This window comes from Exophiala mesophila (genome assembly GCF_000836275.1).
Source record: "Exophiala mesophila strain CBS 40295 unplaced genomic scaffold supercont1.2, whole genome shotgun sequence".
Classification (NCBI taxonomy): domain Eukaryota; kingdom Fungi; phylum Ascomycota; class Eurotiomycetes; order Chaetothyriales; family Herpotrichiellaceae; genus Exophiala; species Exophiala mesophila.
Genome location: NW_015622505.1, coordinates 5,200,089 through 5,218,770, shown reverse-complemented (window position 1 = coordinate 5,218,770; position 18,682 = coordinate 5,200,089). Strand labels below are relative to the sequence as shown.

General features: G+C 50.3%; 8 protein-coding genes across 8 annotated transcripts; 4 read left to right on the top strand and 4 right to left on the bottom strand.

The window, feature by feature from the left end:
- Positions 1–331: 331 nt before the first annotated feature.
- Positions 332–2,238, top strand: PV10_03590 (uncharacterized protein; the record flags this gene model as incomplete). The annotated part of the gene is made up of 1 exon (XM_016368062.1): positions 332–2,238. The coding sequence occupies one exon, from the start codon at positions 332–334 to the stop codon at positions 2,150–2,152; it is 1,821 nt and encodes a 606-aa protein (XP_016227580.1). The 3' UTR covers positions 2,153–2,238.
- Positions 2,239–2,357: 119 nt separating this feature from the next.
- PV10_03589 (uncharacterized protein) lies at positions 2,358–4,353 on the top strand. Its single transcript, XM_016368061.1, has 2 exons — positions 2,358–2,928; positions 2,978–4,353. The coding sequence occupies exons 1-2, from the start codon at positions 2,483–2,485 to the stop codon at positions 3,960–3,962; spliced, it is 1,431 nt and encodes a 476-aa protein (XP_016227579.1). The 5' UTR covers positions 2,358–2,482; the 3' UTR covers positions 3,963–4,353.
- PV10_03588 (uncharacterized protein) lies at positions 4,331–6,198 on the bottom strand. The gene has a single exon (XM_016368060.1). It carries the CDS (start codon positions 5,962–5,964, stop codon positions 4,657–4,659), a length of 1,308 nt encoding a protein of 435 aa, XP_016227578.1. The 5' UTR covers positions 5,965–6,198; the 3' UTR covers positions 4,331–4,656.
- Positions 6,199–7,315: 1,117 nt separating this feature from the next.
- PV10_03587 (60S ribosomal protein L43-A) lies at positions 7,316–8,208 on the top strand. The gene is made up of 3 exons (XM_016368059.1): positions 7,316–7,415; positions 7,472–7,667; positions 7,735–8,208. The coding sequence occupies exons 1-3, from the start codon at positions 7,397–7,399 to the stop codon at positions 7,796–7,798; spliced, it is 279 nt and encodes a 92-aa protein (XP_016227577.1). The 5' UTR covers positions 7,316–7,396; the 3' UTR covers positions 7,799–8,208.
- A 433-nt stretch (positions 8,209–8,641) lies between these two features.
- PV10_03586 (uncharacterized protein) lies at positions 8,642–11,169 on the top strand. The gene is made up of 2 exons (XM_016368058.1): positions 8,642–9,100; positions 9,150–11,169. Exons 1-2 carry the CDS (start codon positions 8,782–8,784, stop codon positions 10,766–10,768), a joined length of 1,938 nt encoding a protein of 645 aa, XP_016227576.1. The 5' UTR covers positions 8,642–8,781; the 3' UTR covers positions 10,769–11,169.
- Positions 11,170–11,242: 73 nt separating this feature from the next.
- On the bottom strand, positions 11,243–12,648 carry PV10_03585 (uncharacterized protein). The gene is made up of 3 exons (XM_016368057.1): positions 12,031–12,648; positions 11,834–11,967; positions 11,243–11,760 (listed from the first exon to the last, which is right to left on the bottom strand). Exons 1-3 carry the CDS (start codon positions 12,478–12,480, stop codon positions 11,448–11,450), a joined length of 897 nt encoding a protein of 298 aa, XP_016227575.1. The 5' UTR covers positions 12,481–12,648; the 3' UTR covers positions 11,243–11,447.
- Positions 12,649–13,650: 1,002 nt separating this feature from the next.
- On the bottom strand, positions 13,651–15,736 carry PV10_03584 (uncharacterized protein). Its single transcript, XM_016368056.1, has 2 exons — positions 15,059–15,736; positions 13,651–15,007 (listed from the first exon to the last, which is right to left on the bottom strand). The coding sequence occupies exons 1-2, from the start codon at positions 15,553–15,555 to the stop codon at positions 13,993–13,995; spliced, it is 1,512 nt and encodes a 503-aa protein (XP_016227574.1). The 5' UTR covers positions 15,556–15,736; the 3' UTR covers positions 13,651–13,992.
- Positions 15,737–16,234: 498 nt separating this feature from the next.
- On the bottom strand, positions 16,235–18,595 carry PV10_03583 (uncharacterized protein). The gene has a single exon (XM_016368055.1). The coding sequence runs from the start codon at positions 18,406–18,408 to the stop codon at positions 16,402–16,404; it is 2,007 nt and encodes a 668-aa protein (XP_016227573.1). The 5' UTR covers positions 18,409–18,595; the 3' UTR covers positions 16,235–16,401.
- Between the last annotated feature and the right edge of the window lie 87 nt (positions 18,596–18,682).

The window sequence follows — 18,682 nt, the reverse complement described above, 5'->3', positions numbered from 1 at the left end:
TTGTGGATTTCAACATTCCCCATCTCAAGTCTATCTTTAGCATAAGTAAAATCTGCTGTTGTATCATGTGGATTTGCGAGCGGACTGACTAACGTTTCGGAGGTCGTCATAATTGATAGTGATTCATCAACAATGATAATCGTCCACTCACTTTGTATTTGTTCCCACCTAACCACTTCAACCTATGCCTCGTTCAACAGATTCAAGAGGCCCCAAATACTCTGACTTAATGATCACCCTGCTTCGTCACCTGTTAGCAAAGTCCTCAACCTTTTATGTCCCCTAATCCCTTGGGCCAACCAGCCTGCCTACTCGCCTGGTGGTTGACACGATGGATATATCGGCCCACAGCTTTGCTAGCGAAGTAGTCAACATCATTGAACAAATCGCGAAAAGCCGATTTATTGCCTTTGACTTTGAGTTTTCCGGTGTCGCTGCAAGAAGGCAAGGCGGAGGTTCAGGCAAGCTGAATCTGCAGGAGTACTACGAAGATCTCAGATCGGCCGCCCAGATCTACCAGATCTTGCAAGTCGGTCTGACTGTCGTCACCGAGGATGTTGACAACGTCCGGTACATCACTCGACCCTACAATTTCAACCTGAGCCCGCTTCCAGCGTTCAAAGAGTCTATTTTCAAAAGGACATGGTCCTTCAACAGCGGGGCAGTGTCATTCTTGATCAGGAATGGATTCGATATCAGCCTTCCATTGACAAGTGGTGTCCACTACCTCTCGCGACAGGAAGAAAATGAAGTCCGCCGTAAAATGATGCAAGACGATGAGGCCAGACTGAAAATTCCAGACATGGTATTGAAGGACGATGATACCCTGTTGGTGGACTACATCAAGAGTTCGATCAGTGACTGGCAGGCATTACCCAAAGATCAGCAAGACTCGTATCTCAACATCCCTGCTGAGAATGTCAAATTTCCAATACCCGCTACTTTCAACCGGTATCAGGTTCGACTCACCCATCAGATTGTCAGGAATGAATATCCCGGCCTCAAGACTTGCGGCATGGGCCACTTCGTACAAATCACCAATCCCACTAACAAGCAACAGGAGAACGAAAAAGAAGTGCGACATCAACAACGAGAGCGCGACATTGCTAATGCTGTGGGATTCCGCTGGATACTGGAGGCAATCATGGGAGGTGACATAACCAAAATGCCACATCACTATGTGCGATCAGCTTTCTCAGAAGCAAAATGCCCTAAAGACATTGCCACGTTTCTCCGAGAACTGCAGGGACGGCTTCAACGTCATACGAGAGCAATCTTTGGACATAATTGTTTCACTGACGTGATCAATCTCTACAGATGCTTTTTTGGCGATCTTCCCGAAAGAGTTGAGGATTTTGGTCAGAAATTACACGAATTGTTCCCTCTCATTCTCGACACTAAACACTTCGCTACATTGGGAAGTAACCGCTGGGCAAACACTGCTCTGAGTTCGGTAGAGGAGGATCTAGCAACTGAAACAAAGCCTGTCATATATGTGCCTCCGCAATTTGAACGGTATCGACACTCGGCGGTTTTCCATGAAGCGGGTTATGATAGTTTTGTCACGGCCAAGATTGGTCTGAAACTCGTCGCCAGATTGATGAGAGATGGCAACAAACTTGGTATACTGCCCAAGAAATCAGAGGGCAAAGGGGATGCCAAGTCGCAGCTCCAAGAGGAGAACGCTGGAGGTGTGCCTCAAATCGGCGAGAGCACTGGTAGCGATGCAAAGAATCTCGCCGACAATGTCGTGTCAGCATTGACAGCCCCTATTGAAACAGTCCAGTCGATTTTTACAGGGACAGATCATACCAAACCCGAGAACACAACCGACCCACAGGTAGTCGGTGGAATGAAAGAAACTGTGGTTGCGGTCAAAGGTGTTCACGCATCCGGCTCCATGCAAAAGGTCAAAGTTGCGTCATTAAAGTCCAACATCTTTGAGTTGCTGGAAGATGAGCCAGAGGAGTCAAAGGCACCAGATAGTGAGGGAAGTGAGGGACTGGTCGCTTGCCAGATAGATGATCTGGTCGAGAGAGGGGAGCTTATTCCTCGATGGGATCATGATGGTGATTTCTGGAGGATTGTGGGAAATAAATTACAGACCAATGCCTGTCAGGAGCCATTCATGGATCTGAGCAAAGGAACCTGAGAGAAGGGGAGCCATAAGTCCTTGTACCTTACAGTCAAAACTTCCGCTTACCTCTTATGTAGTCGAAATGAAGTCAATGGTGAATAGCAAATGACGCATGGCAAAAGGGGTTGGAGAAGCGGTGCTGGCACGTGACCCCGGCACTAGGGTTCTTTGCCTCGGTACCAAGTTCCAACCTCAACCTGTCGCTCTCATCATCCCAACCGGCCCCCAGTGATGCATTGAACGAGTTGCTGCAAGCCCCAGCTTTCATCTTGACTTCATCCCTGACACGCCCTGTCGTCTTCCATCCTCCTTTGCGACGGTCTGTCCCCCTAAACCTCTGCAGTCATGTCCATAGGCTCCGACTCTCAGTCCAGTTCTCAACTGCTCTCCTCCTCTGTTTCTTCGCTCAACCAGTCCAAGAGGTCCTCATCGGAGATCTCAAAGATCTACAAACATGCCTCTCAACTGTTCTTGACCCGCAGACTACTCGAAGCCTATGAGGCGCTGCAACCCGTCATTACTCCTCCCACGGCAGCTCGTCCAGGCGACAGTCCCGCCCAAGCCCCAATAGCGACCGCGACCCCTAGCCAACGCATCAAGATCTGGAGCTTATATGTCACACTCCTCAACTCAATCGTCGATTTGGGCCAGGAAGACGGCAAGAGACTGTTAGGAAATGATTATCGAGACATCGTTCGAAGGGTTCAATCCGGTGATATCTGGTCTCAAGTGGTCAAGGATGGATATCAGGGTCGCGAGGGCTCGGTGGATGCCGAGGTTGTCTATAACCTGTTCGTAGCCACTGCCCCTTGTGCTCACACTCTCACTGACAAATTCTAGTTCGAACCTTCTGCTAGGTCAAGCTCAGGACCAGAGACTCAATCAATCTCGCCTAGAGACATACCTCTCCTCGTCACAGCACCACGAACTCGATCTGTCAACCCACCTCAACAGCGCTTTGAGCAATGGACGTTCGCATTCCGGTCTCAACGGCACCAATACCCCCAAAGATCTCTCTTCACGCATCAAGATCCTCGAACTCTTCACCCTGCACGTCCTACCTAGAAATGAAGAATGGGATTATGCCAAGAGCTTCATTGCCAACAGCGACATTCTGGACGAAGAAAGACGGGAAGCGTTCCTTCAGACTTTGCAGGAGTTGCAAGACGTGAGCGAGGAGAGATCCGTGTTCGAGGAGACCGAGGAAGAAGTCTTTGAAGAGACAGAAGAAGAGACCTCCCCTGCAACACCGCCGGCAACCACGAGCGATGCTCAACATTCAAACTACCCCAGACATCAAAGAACGAGCAGCGAGGTCGACTATGGTATCGAAAAGGCCCATCCCAATGGTTTAGGTGTGAGCAGCAATGGCGTACCTATTCAAACCACGAAAGCAACCTTGGTTTCGGGAGAGCCACCATTGACAAAGCTGCCGCCCAAATCAGAACCTACCACGCCAGCACCCATTTCAAACTCGGCGAGATCTATCAACTCCCCTCTCTCTGCAAACCATTCTCAACTTTCACCGCCGAACAATTCTCGACATGCTACACGTAAACCCAGATCCAAACCTAATTCTTCACGGCCGACCATTCTTACCCAGGCCCACCGGGTGTTCCTGGCACTTTCAACTCTGGCTCGAAACATTACTGGCAATATATCACGAAATCCCACCTCGTTGCTACGCTTCCTAATCTTTGTGACCGCATTTCTCATGGCCATTAGTCAGAAACAGGTTCGAGAAAGGGTCAAGAGAATCACCAGTAAAAGTTGGGACAAGGTCAAGGCAACGGTCGGCATGGGCACAAAAGTAAGCTATATATGATCCGTTTGGACGTCGGTTTCCACGGCTCAGGGATCTGGGCCCGAATCAGGAATGAGAGCAAAAGGGCGATCATTGAGAGGCAGCAAGGAATGGCGCCCACACCAAGACAGAGACGGGACTATGTTGTGGTGGTTTTTGCAGCGGCATTGCGCGGTCAAGATGGCCGTCAAGCTCTTGCTTGTATCCTTGATATTTTCACCGCATTCCAGGAATGCAAGATAGCCACTTGGTGACAGGATACCCATTTCCCCCACAAAGTTTGCCAGAATATTAAAACATGCATAAATGCCTTGATATCCCCGACCGGTTGTCAAGCGCAGAGAGATTTCTTCTTAACCAGTGTTCAAATCTGTTGACGGCCCCCTTTTCCGCGGAGCGACAGGAGATAAAGTCAATTTCAAATTAAGTGATGCAGACATAAATAAAAAAAAAAATACGAAAGCAACTATAGAAGGCGTGATACAGTTGTCGGGAACATTTTGGCTCTGATCGAAACAAATGCCAGAGAGCGCATCTAGATGCACTGATGCCTCGGAATGGGTCTGTCTGTTTCGTAAACCCAACATCTCTCCACCACCGCACCACCGAAAGCCCCACGGATGCCCTTGCTCTACTCATCAGCCACTGATCCTTACAATACAAAGTACCAAATGGGACCGCATTTTCTGACCACAGGTCTATTCGTTTGAGGCGTTTACTTGCTTCCGACATCACCGATTTGCTTGACGTCGATCTTAACGCCAACCTTGTCTAGTCTGTCGAGGTAGTCATCTCCCAATGACGAAGGGGTAAGGAAGCCACCATTTCCGTGTTTGCTCTTGATAGACGCCTCCTTGGTGAGGAGAACCATGGCGCCTTCTGCGAGCAACTTGCCCGTCAACTCGTACATGCCGCCCTCGAAGCGGAAAGTAGCAAAGGCTTTCCGTGGAGGCGTGGACAGCTGCTCCGCCACTGCGATGGCTCGGAGTTCCACCACGTCGTTCTTGCTGGATTCCTTGCTGGGTCCTTCGCCCGGCTTGTAACTTGCAAAAAGTTTGAGAATGGCTCGGGTGGGTGGGAAGGCAAGCAGCAGCATGAGAATGGACACGGCAAGGTGGACGAGAACGCCAATGATTGGCGAGGAAACCGCCATGTACTCCTCGTAGGTGAAGTTGAAGCCATAGAAATAAGGATTGAGACCAGCAGATCGTTGAACCACGGCTTCGTTGGGCTTAGCGGTCAGTGAGGTCGTCAAATGACCCAATCGCGGATACGACCACACTCCAGTGAATTTCTGAAGTCCAGTTCTCTCATACGTGGTCGGTTCTGCGTTTGGAGGGTAAATGTTCTCTTTGGTGTAGGGCTTGAGAGTCATGGGGGAAATGCAAAAGGAATTTTTGAGGGTTTCTTTGATCACTTTGGAAGGATAGTGGTCGACAAGTCCCAATCCAGTGGCAAGCGTGCCTCCACTTGCTCCGGACGTCTTAAGCTCGTGCACAGAAGCGACAATGTCCATGACACCGCAATCCCATACTTTTCGAACCAACCGCGTTGCTATGTACGCAATCAGGTCTGATGGAGCCGATTCAAGACCACTTTCTGGAATGAGAATTGCACCAGTCTTCTTTGCGGTTTGTTCATATTTGAGAATGATCTCTCGCACCCAGGGAATTTCGCCTGTGGCGTCGATATAGTGTGTCCCATTTTCAGCCGCGGCTTCGACAATAGGGGTAGAATATTTGTAGTACGGACCCACGGTGTTGATGATGACACGCGTGCTTCTCGCCAACGGGGTCAATTCTGCGGCGGTGAGGTTGGAAATGGTGATGATTGCGGGAGAGGGGCGGTCCGCGTTGACGGATTTGAGTCCATCAACGAGGGCTTGCAACTTGGACTGATTCCGGCCTGCGACGGCCCATTTGATATTGGTAGGCAGGGAGGAGGTGATGTGTTCGGCAGTCCACTTGCCTGTGTAGCCCGTCGCACCGAGCAAAACAATGTCGTATTGACGTTTGGAAGCCATGGCTTGAGCAGTGGGGCGGGGTCGATGGTGGTGTCGACGAGAAGAGGAGGGAACACAAAGGGAAGAAGGCCGGCTAATATGGCCGTATTCTTGTTGAGAGCAGGGTGCTGAAAGGGTCAGGAAGAAGCGGTGGGAGGATAGAAAGAAGTCAGCATCAATTTGGACAGATCACCTATGGTCAACACCAGAATTACGGAGTTCCAACCTTAGGTATATAGGTTAGGTACCTTACCAGGGGTAAGGGCAGGAGTTGTCTTCAGAGGTATGGTAGGGTATAAATGCAAACTACGGAGCAAGTTTGGCCAATGTTGGGTCCCGCCAACTCCACACGCGAAGCCACGCGACAAGCTGAAGGATCGCGGCTGATGAAAGAGATAATCAATAATGATGATGCTTACTGCTTACCCGTCTGATTCGTCCAGGGCCTCTGGGCCACTTGATAGTTGGCACCTTCTGGAGGCTAGGGGTTACTGAACTGCCTCCTAAACATTTTGAAGTTGTCCTGGACTGGCGTGACTGGCCACCGTTACAGGGCCCGTGAGGGCGCAGTTGCCCGCCCAGCGGTTCTCGGACTGGCCACCTTTTCCAGGGCAGAGACCTGTACTGCGCCATAAGGACGCAAAACATATCGCGTAGGCACTGGTTGGTTATTTTTGGCAAATCACCAGTCTAAGACAAGCTTTTGGCGCATTTCAGGGTGTCCGACCCCAATGCAAGATGGCTCCTACTCCTAGACATGTTTCTGTAGGTAGGATAGTAGGGTTGTATGTACAGATGTGCTGGCTTTTTCCACGCCAGCGATCCAGTGATACCTTTCAGAGGAAAACTTCCCTGCACGTTTTCAATGAGGCAGACGATTCCTTGTTGGCTGTACATAAAAGCTCAATATTCTCCGGCAACCTTGGGTATTGGGAACTTTGGTATAGGACCACTGACTGACGCCGACCTGTCCTTGCAAGTTTCATTCGCGCCAGACCAGCTTTCTTCTCCAAGATTGCTGCATAATTGATCAACAACCTTGACGGAGCAGATGCCACTCAAATTTAAAATCATCATGCCACCTCGGCAACCAGAAGAAAATCCCGTTCTTGGAAGAAGTGATTTCAAACATATCTTTAGTTAATGTCATCAGCCTCGATTGTCTCCGTGGCACATATCTGAGAGTCAACTACGCTTTTTGGTTAGTACAGAAACCGTGATCACGTGTTTATCAATGTACTGTACGTACTGCGGAGTAGGCTACTGCATTTGCACCGAAAATCACGTGTAATTGTTGACTCACGTGAACCTGAAATCTTGGCCAAGGCGCTAATCCCCAACGGGCACGCACTTTCAGAAATCGTGAACCATCTGCATCTGCGCCAACTTATCGATTCAGCAACGACATCTTCTTTCGCTAAACAGAAACACATATTCGTCCACCTCCGACAATATGACGAAACGCACAAAGAGTGAGCCGACTCTTCCCATGAACCATTTCTCGACTCTAGAACTAATTCTCTTGCAGAGGTCGGTGTGACCGGTAAATATGGCACCCGTTATGGTGCCTCCCTCCGAAAGCAGGTGAAGAAGATGGAAATCACCCAGCACGCCCGCTACGTCTGCACCTTCTGCGGCAAGAACACTGTCAAGAGACACTCCGTCGGTATCTGGAACTGCAAGGGCTGTGGAAAGACCGTCGCTGGAGGCGCCTACACTGTCTCGTAAGTTTGGCCACGGATCTTACGATATGGCGGGAAGGAAAAAAATTCTGACTCTTATTGCGATTAGAACCCCCGCTGCCGCTGCCACACGATCAACCATTCGACGATTGAGAGAAATTGCGGAAGTGTAAAAGCATACTGGGGCATTAGATGGGCGTTTACAAGACCAGCTCATGATGGATTCTTTTGAGCCGAGAAAGGATTTTACGAAAAAGCTCGAGTCTCGATGACCAATACGGCCGACTTCCGCTTCGTCGAAAGCGTTAATTGCTGCCAATTGACCGAGACGAATCGATAGACCTTTTTAACATCGAATGACCGATTCAAACCTTTCAATTGCGGACCTCTTCCTTCCGATGAATTCGCTTCATGATCTAATACCATGAGTTACGGTTATCAGCCCAGTCGAGCCGTCTTCCTTGTCCTTGCAGTGCTCGACTGAAATCGATCTAACATTGTTCCAAGTGCTCGAGTCTGATCATGGTCATGGCCGAATGCAAATTTCATACTATTTTTTGACCTGCCGAGTCGTGCTGAGGACCATTTTGAACTCGATTCCGAGAACTACTCACCTATCGACTTTGACATGGTTTCAACCCTCATTCCCTATAAGCCTCGGCATCATTACGCTGCAGATTCACCGCTATTTGAGTCTTGGCTCCCTCCGATTGTAATTCTTCACTACATGTTGAGCAGCGAGTGCCCCGGTGAGCCAAGGAAGGGTGTGAGATTATGCTTCATCCTGTTCTACATATATTGGCCATTACTTGTTCACCTTGATATCTAGGCAACCAGGTCGACGAGGACGGACACAACAGGCACATACAGGCTCCCACGCTGTCCCGACTTCAACCCCAACCTTGATTTCTCCATTTCATTGGACAGATGCCGCTCCCGAGGTCCACCATTGTTCTCCTCCACCTATCACGTGGGCTTGGCCGGCTAACTTACTATGTTCGCCTAGGTCATTTACCCATCCTGTAGCGCTCCACCACTCGATCTTTCCTTCTTTACTACTCGCCCTGCACCACTAAATGCGACCAAACCGCCGCATCATCTCTATGAGTCGTCCACACCTCGCACACTCTTTGCACTTGCATGAGAGCACCACTGTATGTCAGACACTTGTATAGTCTGCTTAGGAGACTTGAGCGGTGGGAATGGTGAAGTTTCAGCTCTGTCCACCACCCTTGCCAAGTCTCCGCAGTCTGAACCCAGCGCCTCCGCCATCAAGGTCGAACTTGACGAAGTAAAGCCAAATATCTCGCATTTACAGCCTGAAGATGGCGCTTCTGACAATCGTATTGCACATCTCCGGCCTTGCGGTCACCATCTGCACAATGAGTGCCTCACCCCCTGGGTCGAGAGGGCAAATAGTTGTCCAATATGCCGAGCCAGCTTTCACTCAGTTGACCTAATGCACACGATCAACGGCAAGTCCTGTCTGACTCATTTCTACTTCAGATTACTAACGGACTCTAGGCGAAGTCATCTCTACCTACAAAGTCGAGGACAAAACCCAGGTTGCCGATATAGACCCTTCTATGTTTCTCGAGCTACCAGACGAAGAGGACGAAGATCAACCCTGTCAGGCTTGCGGTGAAGACGATAACGAAGATGTACTGATGTACTGCGATGGATGTCAAAAGTTGTGGCATACTTATTGCGTTGACCTCCAAGAGGTGCCGTACGGACACTGGTTTTGTGACAACTGCAGGGCGCAGCGTGACGTTGATCCTCGACAGGGCGTTACAAGACCTCGTCGCGCGACACGTCGTCGTACCCGAGGTCAGCAGCGAAGGCAACGCACGTCTCAAACTGTCCATGATCTCAGTTGGAACCAAATCTGGCAAAATGTTTGGTCTCGCATCAACCTCGATCTCGACTTCCCATATGAGGAGGATGATTCTGCCACGTATTTCAGACGACACCGAGAGCACAACCAAGCAAACAGACAAGCACACGATGCATGGCTGCGTCGGATGCAGGTTGCAGAATTGCATGGCGCTGGGAGTCGTTTTAGAGAAACAGAGCCAGCTCTTCCTAGCAGCCCTGCAGCACACTCTATTCCCAGAGGTCCTGTTCGAGCTTCTCCTATTGCGCCAACAGAGGACGCTGATGAGCTCATGGCATGGCACGCCTTTGAGCAGGCAACACGTGGCCCATCGAGCGAACCAGGTTCCTCACGCAAGAAGAAAAGGAAATCTCGCACATCCTCTCCAGCAGCGACCGAGGAGCCGGCTGCTCCTACCATCAAGCGGAGGAGGATTAGCCAATCTACTCGCACAACACCTGAACGAAGCTCGCCCATTGCAGGCCGCACATTGCCCGCAATGGGCCCGCGCCTCGCAAGTCCAATCCCTAGAAGACAGCCTGCGGTTGAGTCAGCTGCTCCGAGCTTCCTCCAGTCGCTATTGCAAGAAGTCGAAGACTCGAGTACGAGTTCTCATTCCAACCTCCACAGACCCTCTCCTCGTCCTGCTGGCAGCCCTGCTGCGGAACAGGTCTCTCCACGACCGTCTTCCCCTGCCGTTTCACCACTTCCTTCAACCCATTCGTCTCCTCGTGCCACATCGGCCACCCCTCCACCTACCACATTGAGACCCAGCTCTCCCGCTGGCCTGACTTCAAGTATTCAACCCGTATTTCCCTCGACGGATCCACCATATCGGCCTGTTTCTCCTGGTATCAACGGGTCTAGAACCGCAGATCGGCGGCCCAACGCGTCGAATTCTTCTAGTACTCCATTGGCTCAGCCAAAGCCACGCAGCCGGATCCCTCCAATTCTCAACCCACCTGTGACGAACGAAGTCATTCCAATCAAACCGACAGCTGCCGAGTCATCACCAACACGGGCGACCATGTCTCTCAACGCCAAAGCCGATGTGCAAAAGCTTGTTGCGACTGCGCTGAAGCCACACTATAATGAACAAACTATTACAAAGGATGAATACACGAATATTAACCGTGAAATTTCGCGAATGTTGTACGATAAGATTGGTGACTCTGGAGCGTTGGACGGAGATGGCAAGGCCCAGTGGGAGAAAGTTGCGGGTGAAGAAGTGAGCAAAGCTATCAATTCTCTGAGAGCACAGGGATGATGCACTCACTGTGTGAGAGTGATTGTTTTTCGGCAAGGGGATGCCCATGGCAAGCGGATTTGTGACGAGATCAACGATTTAACGACTTTTGAGAGCTGTGATGGTTTACGAGCGTTGGACAGGGAGTCGAGACGTTAAGATGCGATGAACTAGTCTCTTGTCACTGAGGGTACTCTGCTTTGGTTTTCTGCGCATGAGCGATTGATGGTCGCTTGATGGAGAAATAGGGATGTGAGAAGGATGGTAGTTTCGAGTCTGCATGTTTACGCTTGCACGCGTTCAGACGAGCCACGATACCCATCATGGATCATTGGGTTTGGGAACAATCTGTGGACTGTAGAGATAGCTCAGAACCGACCGGAGCAGTACTCCTTTGTGCAGAAGCAGATTTGATCATCTTCTCCCACCATTCTCCCTAGCCAGTCTTTATGTCTCTGGTGGCAATCACTTTCGTATGTGGACAACGATGCAGTTGCCATTATCGTGCTCGTAATTCGGCTCATTGTCACATTAGCTAGTAGTGTAGTTGTATCTATTCCTCAGTGTATCGGTCCTTTTTGTTTCCAATCATGCCCCAATGAAATCTCCGCCTGAAGGTCTGATTCTCATTCTCCCCAAACGCCACAGCCGAAATGAGAAAAGTTGGTGAAAGAAAAATTGAGGGTCGGTGCCAATAGGTTCACTTTTCCAAATGATCAAAAGGAAGCGAGTCTTGCATATGGGCCCCGTTGTCATAGTCATCCTGAGTGGCGCCAAGCTCGCTGACTTCTGTAGTATCCCAACAAAAACTGGTCCAGTCCATGACCCAATGCTGGTACTTGTCCTCGAGAAACTCAATCGTGAGTGGCTTTGGCCACCGAGCGATGACAGCAAAGGCGGCATGGTCCTTGATGATGTCTTGGTACGTCTTGAAGTGGATCCGGTGGTGGGTGATGTTGTGCCATGCATCGTCCATCTCGATGTGCAACCGGGAACCAGAAAAGAGTTCGAATCTGAGCAGAAGTGAGAAGGTAGGTTCGCTGGTCATGGTGGAAGAGGAAGATTTGATGAAATATTGGTACGTACCCAATGTAAACGCCACTGGCAGTGCCTAGACTGAGGATTTTGGCACCAGGAGCAGTCTTGACTAGATGATAGATCTCGCAATATGGTTGGAGATCTTGATGGGTTGGTTGCATACTGAAGAGGGGGAATTTGAGCTGTGAAAGGGGAGGATGAGTTATCCAATACTCCGAGTGGAAGGGGATTCAAGGGAGACTAACAAAGTGCAAATCTCTGAGCTTGTTCTCCTCATACTTGGCTTCCCAGAAGTGGCGAAAGACGATCTGATCAGTGCGAGAAAGCCGGCTGAGTTCAGAGATTTCGGAACCACTAGGTTCGCTGATGGGATGCCTCGTATGGTGGGCATGGTTGGTGTTGGCAACATTATGTGCTGGCAACGCGGTCATTTGCTCTTTCACAGGTGGGCGATTGGCAAAATCAAACGAAGAGGACGTCTGCGAGGAGACAGGCCGGGAATTGTGCTGAGAGCCAGTCTGACTATTTGCCATCATGGGCGCATGACCAAGAGGCGGCGTATATGAGTTAGGCGGAAGCGATACCTTGCCCTCATTTGCCGCGTATCGTGAGCTACGGTCATTTCGTTCGCCGCGGTCGTTCTGCTCGCTGCGAACAGAGTTTGAGCGAGAGAAGCGGGACAAGATCGAAGGCATATTGCAGCAACTGGGAGGGACAGAAGTCAAGAATGGGCTGAGTGGGAAATAAGATCGGTGGTTAAACGAGTGATGAGCCCATTTTCAAGATGCTTCTGAACTGAGAAGAGGGTATTGAAGTGTGGTGGTTGGGGAACTTAAGGACTCGGAGGGTGTACGACATAGGAGTTGACGTCGGACAAGCATCGAGAAACCTGGAACGATTAACCTTTCAAGACGATGAAGCCGCTGGCGCCAGCCGCCCCCAGCCCAAAACAGTTAGACCGTCGCGACTGAGCACTCGCGATCCGTAAAGTCAAAACTAGTGCCTCAACGCCCCGGCTCTTTATTCCAACCTCGAGTGTATACAAGTACTTCTTTTTTTGTCTGGTCGAAACTGGTACAGTAGACAGCAATTGATCAATGGATCATGAGCCTGCAGTTGGTATGAGCTTGGAGCACACTCCCTCAAATAGCCAATAGTGTGACCGATGACTTTGATCTGCTTGCCTGCGGATGCTGAGTATTGAAGCAGATGGATGTTGTGAACAACGTGTCTTGCTCTTTGCTGGTGAATAGCTTTCTAGATTTCTAGCAGTGCCTTGGCTTGAATTATGATTGCAAATTATAGATTTCCGCAAAGCTATGGGAAGTGTGTGTCGAAGTATCCGACTCACCTCGAATCTCCCATTGGTTTGCTGAAAGCTCACTCTGCTTTTTCTTGTTCTTCTGCAAGGCTGTGACGACCAAATGTCGAAGTGTTCAAGAAATCGAGTGTGCTAATGTCTTTCATCTGGGGTCTGGCCTCCTAGAATCAGGACACAGAAGCTGAGGTCCAGGTGTTGGAAAATGATAGGGAGAGATGGAGTGTTGAATCGTGATGACGATAACAAGTGCATCTGAGGGGGCATGGGATTCGGCTTCAACAAAACGGCCTGGCGGGATCGAGATCCAAAAGGTCGGCATGGCGAACGAGGAATAATGAGAGAGGTGTGTAGATAGAGACTTGATGTTCAGTCAAATCGCAGTTCTGGGACGGGCAGGTGGGTGTCTTTGTGCACTTGAACACGCAATCAATTCTGAAGGCGAAAGGAGGTCAAAGAGCTGTCATGGGATGAGACAAATGAGTGAGATAGGTGAGAAGAGAAACAAAGGTGTTGGATTGATATGACCTAGCTCAGACACTATCTTACACAATCTATCTTCTGTCTCTTCTGTCTCTTTCCCTGTGTGCCAATGCCGAGACGTGCTCCTTCCTTCTACAACAAGCGTGGCAGGTGCGAAACTTGCGCAGGCACCTATCTTCCTCATCATTTCCACAAGATACAACCATTTCGCTGGGTATAATAACTCAATCGAATACCATTTGCAGGCCGTCCTTCTCCTACTTTGCATCCTTAGTGCGAGGAATCACTTATCCAATGAGCACAGTTTATCTTATCCCATGGACTCAACCATTCACAGTCATAAACAAGGCTTAAGGAGCACCAACAGGATTCGATGTGAGATACAGTGCCAAACGAGCTCTTGAACCTACGCCCCTCTCTCAGCGCAGTACTTTCGAACCTCCTTATCCAGCTTGTCCCGTGCATCGCTGACATTGTCCATGATATCCTTGACAACGTTCACCTCCCCGGCAATTCCTCCACTCGACTCTGCCACACTCTTCAACCCACTCTCCTGATACACCCTCTCCATAAGATCCATGACGGCGAACAATTGATTGGGTAACCACGTCACAATAGGGCTGCCACCCGTGGCGGTCGGGTGCGTCGACCGTTTGATGATGTATTCGCGCGCAAAGAGCCAGTGACGCCACCGGAAACTGCGCACATGCTCGAGCAGCTTCAGGTACAGCGTGGGCAATACTAGATTCTCTGCCGCACTTTGTCCAGTTGGGTGAGAGCAGTACTGTCGGACGCCAATCTCGGCAGACTTACTCATGACCCAAGCCAGAAAGTCACGGTGTGGCTTGGGCCGGTAGGAGCGGAAGTCTCGCAAGATCTCGGTGAGAGGGTTGTTGGGCATGGGAACTTCGAGGAGATGATCTAAAAGTGGAATGATACTGTCGTTGGCGCCTGATTCGCCACGGAAATACAACGGCTTGGTGTCGCCATAGCGAGTGCCTTCATAAATGACACCGTTGGGAAACATGGATTGATTGGTGATGCCGAAGATGAAGGTCCGGTATGAGATGTAATCCTTGGGGAGCGAGTGTGTCCACATCTGCTCCATGTGGGCTTCGATGGCTTTCATCGCATCTAACATGGTGTGGAATGCAGAAACGGCCGAGACAATGTCTGTTGGATTGTTTTCAATTGTCGCGAGCAACGAGGTTGCCCCCTCGATCAATGGCCCAGTCTCTTGGACCATGTGGACATGAGTGAGGATGAAGCCAGCCTCGGAGCTCTTTGGGTCGAGGCCACGCTCAAAGGCGCGGATCAGTCTCAAGTTCTCGTACACGCTAGGTCCTACCTCGGGCGACACCATGCTATAGTTGTAAAGGGCGTATGAGGCCGCGTATGACATGAAAGGAGGGATATCTAGGCTGTTCTCCCGTTATCCACTATCCCCGCACTCATAACCAGGAAGTACTTACATGTCGGCCGCCCTGACGAGGGGAGCAGCAATGCATCGAGGTAGAAGAGCTCGTCCCAACCCATACCCAGCATCATGGTTCTTGGACCATGATTCCCAGCAGGGCTCGAGTACATAGGCACTAGCGAGAAAGCTGTAGTCCCGAAACACGGCAGTGATTGATTCGAGATCTAGGCTTCCGCTGTCGGTACGCAGTTGATCCATGTGAGACGTCAAGTCGGGCAATTTGCCCCCATCAATGAGTGGTCCCAGGCTAAACGTGGCGAGTAGCCCGGGAGAACCGTCATGTTTGACGATGGACATGTCTTGCACAATCTCCGTGAGCACGTCAAATGCCTCGGGCAATCGGAGCATTGGAGGCCGACACGGGAGGAAGCCAGTCTTGGTAGTAATGGTGAAAGGATCAGATGACGCAGGAAGCGTAGACGCATCCGAGTGTAAGTGAGGGAAAAGGGTGGAGAGCGGAGGAAGAGGCGGGGAGTCCGCCAAGTATGACATGATTATGATTAGGAAGTATTCAAATGGCCAAAGTGAAGGGAGGATAGAGGCAACTTGGTATTGGTAGGTTAAGAAAAGTGTACCAAGTGTAGGTTTGGTTTGGTCCAGGTCTGGGGTTGATCTGGGTCGAACTTCGAGGGCATCTGTTGTATATATCAACGTGGCCGGTTTTAATTCCGGCCACAACACTACAAGACAAAGTTCGAGTCGATAGGAGAAGACCGTCAATTCTCGACACACCGCAAGTTCTTGGAACAACAACCTCTCATCCCTGCAACATCAGGAAAGATATGGCGAGTCTGGCTGAGGAGGTGCCTGTGTCTGGATGGTTTGTGCAGCAGTAGTAAAGGGGATGCAGCCTTGTCTTGGCGAGAGTTGTTGGGATATTGTTTGTGAATTACTCACTCAACTCCTGGGTTTCTTGTGCTGTTGCATTGATTTCCACAGTGAGAAGTTGATATACTTCAATCTTGACGTTCCGTCCAGAATAAATTTCATCTTTTGGATATAGTGTCCCCGTCGTACCATCGAGGGGTACCATCGAGGGAAGATCTAAGAGGCTGGCGCATCATGTAACGGGTTTGCAGCAACCGAGTGGGTTGCATGGTCGAAAATGCGTCGGAAGGAGAAGCCCACCAGCCACCCCTCTTTCAGGCTTTTATTATTGAGTAATTGAATGCCACTGAGGCCGGAATTCGATACGCATCCAAACCTGAGCATGGACATTTGTGATTCGCCTGGCCGGAAAGCCTTGCGCTCCTTGAAGCTGATTGGCGAATTGGCCGGAATTTCAGCGGCCTCGTGGTCACGTGAGAAATAGACGACCCAACCATTTCTCAACGACGTTCAAACAAGCTCAAACTCCAGAATGTGTTCCGGGTTCTTGTCGAGCACATCGCTGGGGTATAGGCCATTCATGGCACATTCCCCAATGAATGTGCAGCGGAGAGATATTTCCGCCTTGGACGGAGAGCTTACGTCAGGCATTCGTAGCTTCCTACGATTCTGCTTCATCTTAGCCCGGCTTCGATCTCGCAGGCTTAGACGAGGTGAGGCAGCCTCGGCAAGAGGCCGCACAGCATAAAGGACTTTCCCACCTAGGAAAGCACATAGCCAGTCTCCATTTTGCACCATTGTAGCAGTACGGACGGGTTCACAAGTTGCCTTGAGTTTCAGACACTTCTGGAATAGCTTCTCTGCGTACGAGGAGGTATTTTGTTGAGGTGACGGCTGAGGTTGAGGGAGAGGGAATGGAATTAATTCATTGATGGATCTGGAGTACTTCTGTCCTCCAGGGGCTGCGTTTGGCGATTGGATGTGGCTCGATGCGAGTCGCTCCGGGATCAAGAATATGCTAGGCCATGTTCCAGGACGGACGGCGAGACATCCAAGACGAATGCCCCTTACAGTCATGGTGTATTCTTGGTTGGAATAAGGTAGAGGAGTATCAGAACCCGCCTTGAGCATGTAGACTGGGCTTTCTTCCTTGTGATTGCAGTTGCTGATACCAGTCCCGAAAGTTTCATCGTCGAAAGACGATTCTGGTCCCAGGACTGTTGAATCTGACAAGATCAGAGGTCGTAATGGAAGTTGCTGGCGCCAGTCAGGCAGCCAAGATGGCCAATCAAGCATTTCCACGTTGCCCTTATACTTGCCGGCCGCACTGAGAACAGTCAAGGCGTTTTCCTTTTCCAGACAATACCTAAAGGCCTGCAAATAGAGATCGAAAAGGGCATCGGCCTGGGAAGATCGAGAATCTCTTACGGCGAGTGGATTTTGATTCTTGGTGAGGTACTGCGCGAAATCGGGAAGCAGGCCCAACAAGGCATAAATAGCATCTTCTGCTTTCAAGCTCGACCTCGGTCTGGTAAGCATTAAAAGGTTGCTGAGGGTCAAGTTGCCCTTGCCGATCTCGTTGCGGACATTCATGACGGTTTCAAAAGACCCATGCGAATCATACAGGAGACTATATCCTCTCAACTTGGAAGCGTAGTGGAAATACCAAGAGGTCAGATCGCTCCAGGCCATCTCAAGGTCACCACAGCAGATAATGGCTGCTTTGGCTAAGATGATTTCCTGAAAGGTCCATTTTCGCCCGAACCAGGTATGTTGGAAGATTAGCAAAGCTGATTTCAAGCTCGGAGGAGTGTCTTGACGTTGACTCTTGGGCCTTGTTGGGGTAACGTTGTTGGCACTGGATACGGAGGAAGATAATGGCTCTCGGGAATTGGATGACCGGAATCTAGAGGCACGGCTAGAATGTTTTGAGATTGAAGAGCTGCTGCTTTGACGCCGGGGGCTTCTGGGAGGTTTGGTGGAGGTGGAGGTGGAGGTGGAGGAAGTCGAGGATGAAGACAAGAAATCGGATCGAGCAAGGCTAGAGCTGAGCGAGGTTTGCTGCAGGAGTTCCCAAGCCACAGACATCTTCCGGTTGCATTGGCCTAACCACACGACGACTCTGGTTGCGGAAGAATATATTGTCCCCATTTGGGCTACTTGGACCCTTGTTTCATCATCACGATCTTGGTTGATGCACAATTGATCGACCCACAATCTTCGCGAGGAATCTGGATATCTCAGGTGTTGTAACGCAGTATGGAGGGACTCGGTGACGGCAAAGTCGAAACCGTTGCAGGAAATGGCGTGGGACTTTTTAGTATCGCCCCAGACATAACTGAGTGCTTCAAACTGCACACTCTTCGAACTGAAGATGACATCTATCTTACACTGGATAGGTGTCCCTTTCTGCCCGGGGGCCAAGAGGAGAACTCGAAGTTCTCCGGACTCCAATTTACTGTAAACATCGGTGATAGAGGCATCAATGTCCAGGAGGAAACCACGATCATCCTCCATGCTAGTGCTTATGTGCCCGTAGGGAGAATGCCTATAGCCACGAGGCTCTGCCACGCACGTTAGGCGTGAGCCAACATGGATCGAGAGCGTGGCGGGTTAAAAGCAAGTGAGGGAGGAGCTTTTCAAGCATGGCAACCCAGCTTCTTCTGTACAACTCGGAGGGGAATTGCGTGGGGGCCGAATCGTCTGGCACTAAAGGAGAATCAGAGCTGACTGGAGGATAGATGGACAGCCTGCCCTGCCTCTGTATTATTGCAACACCTCGTCGGCGTGC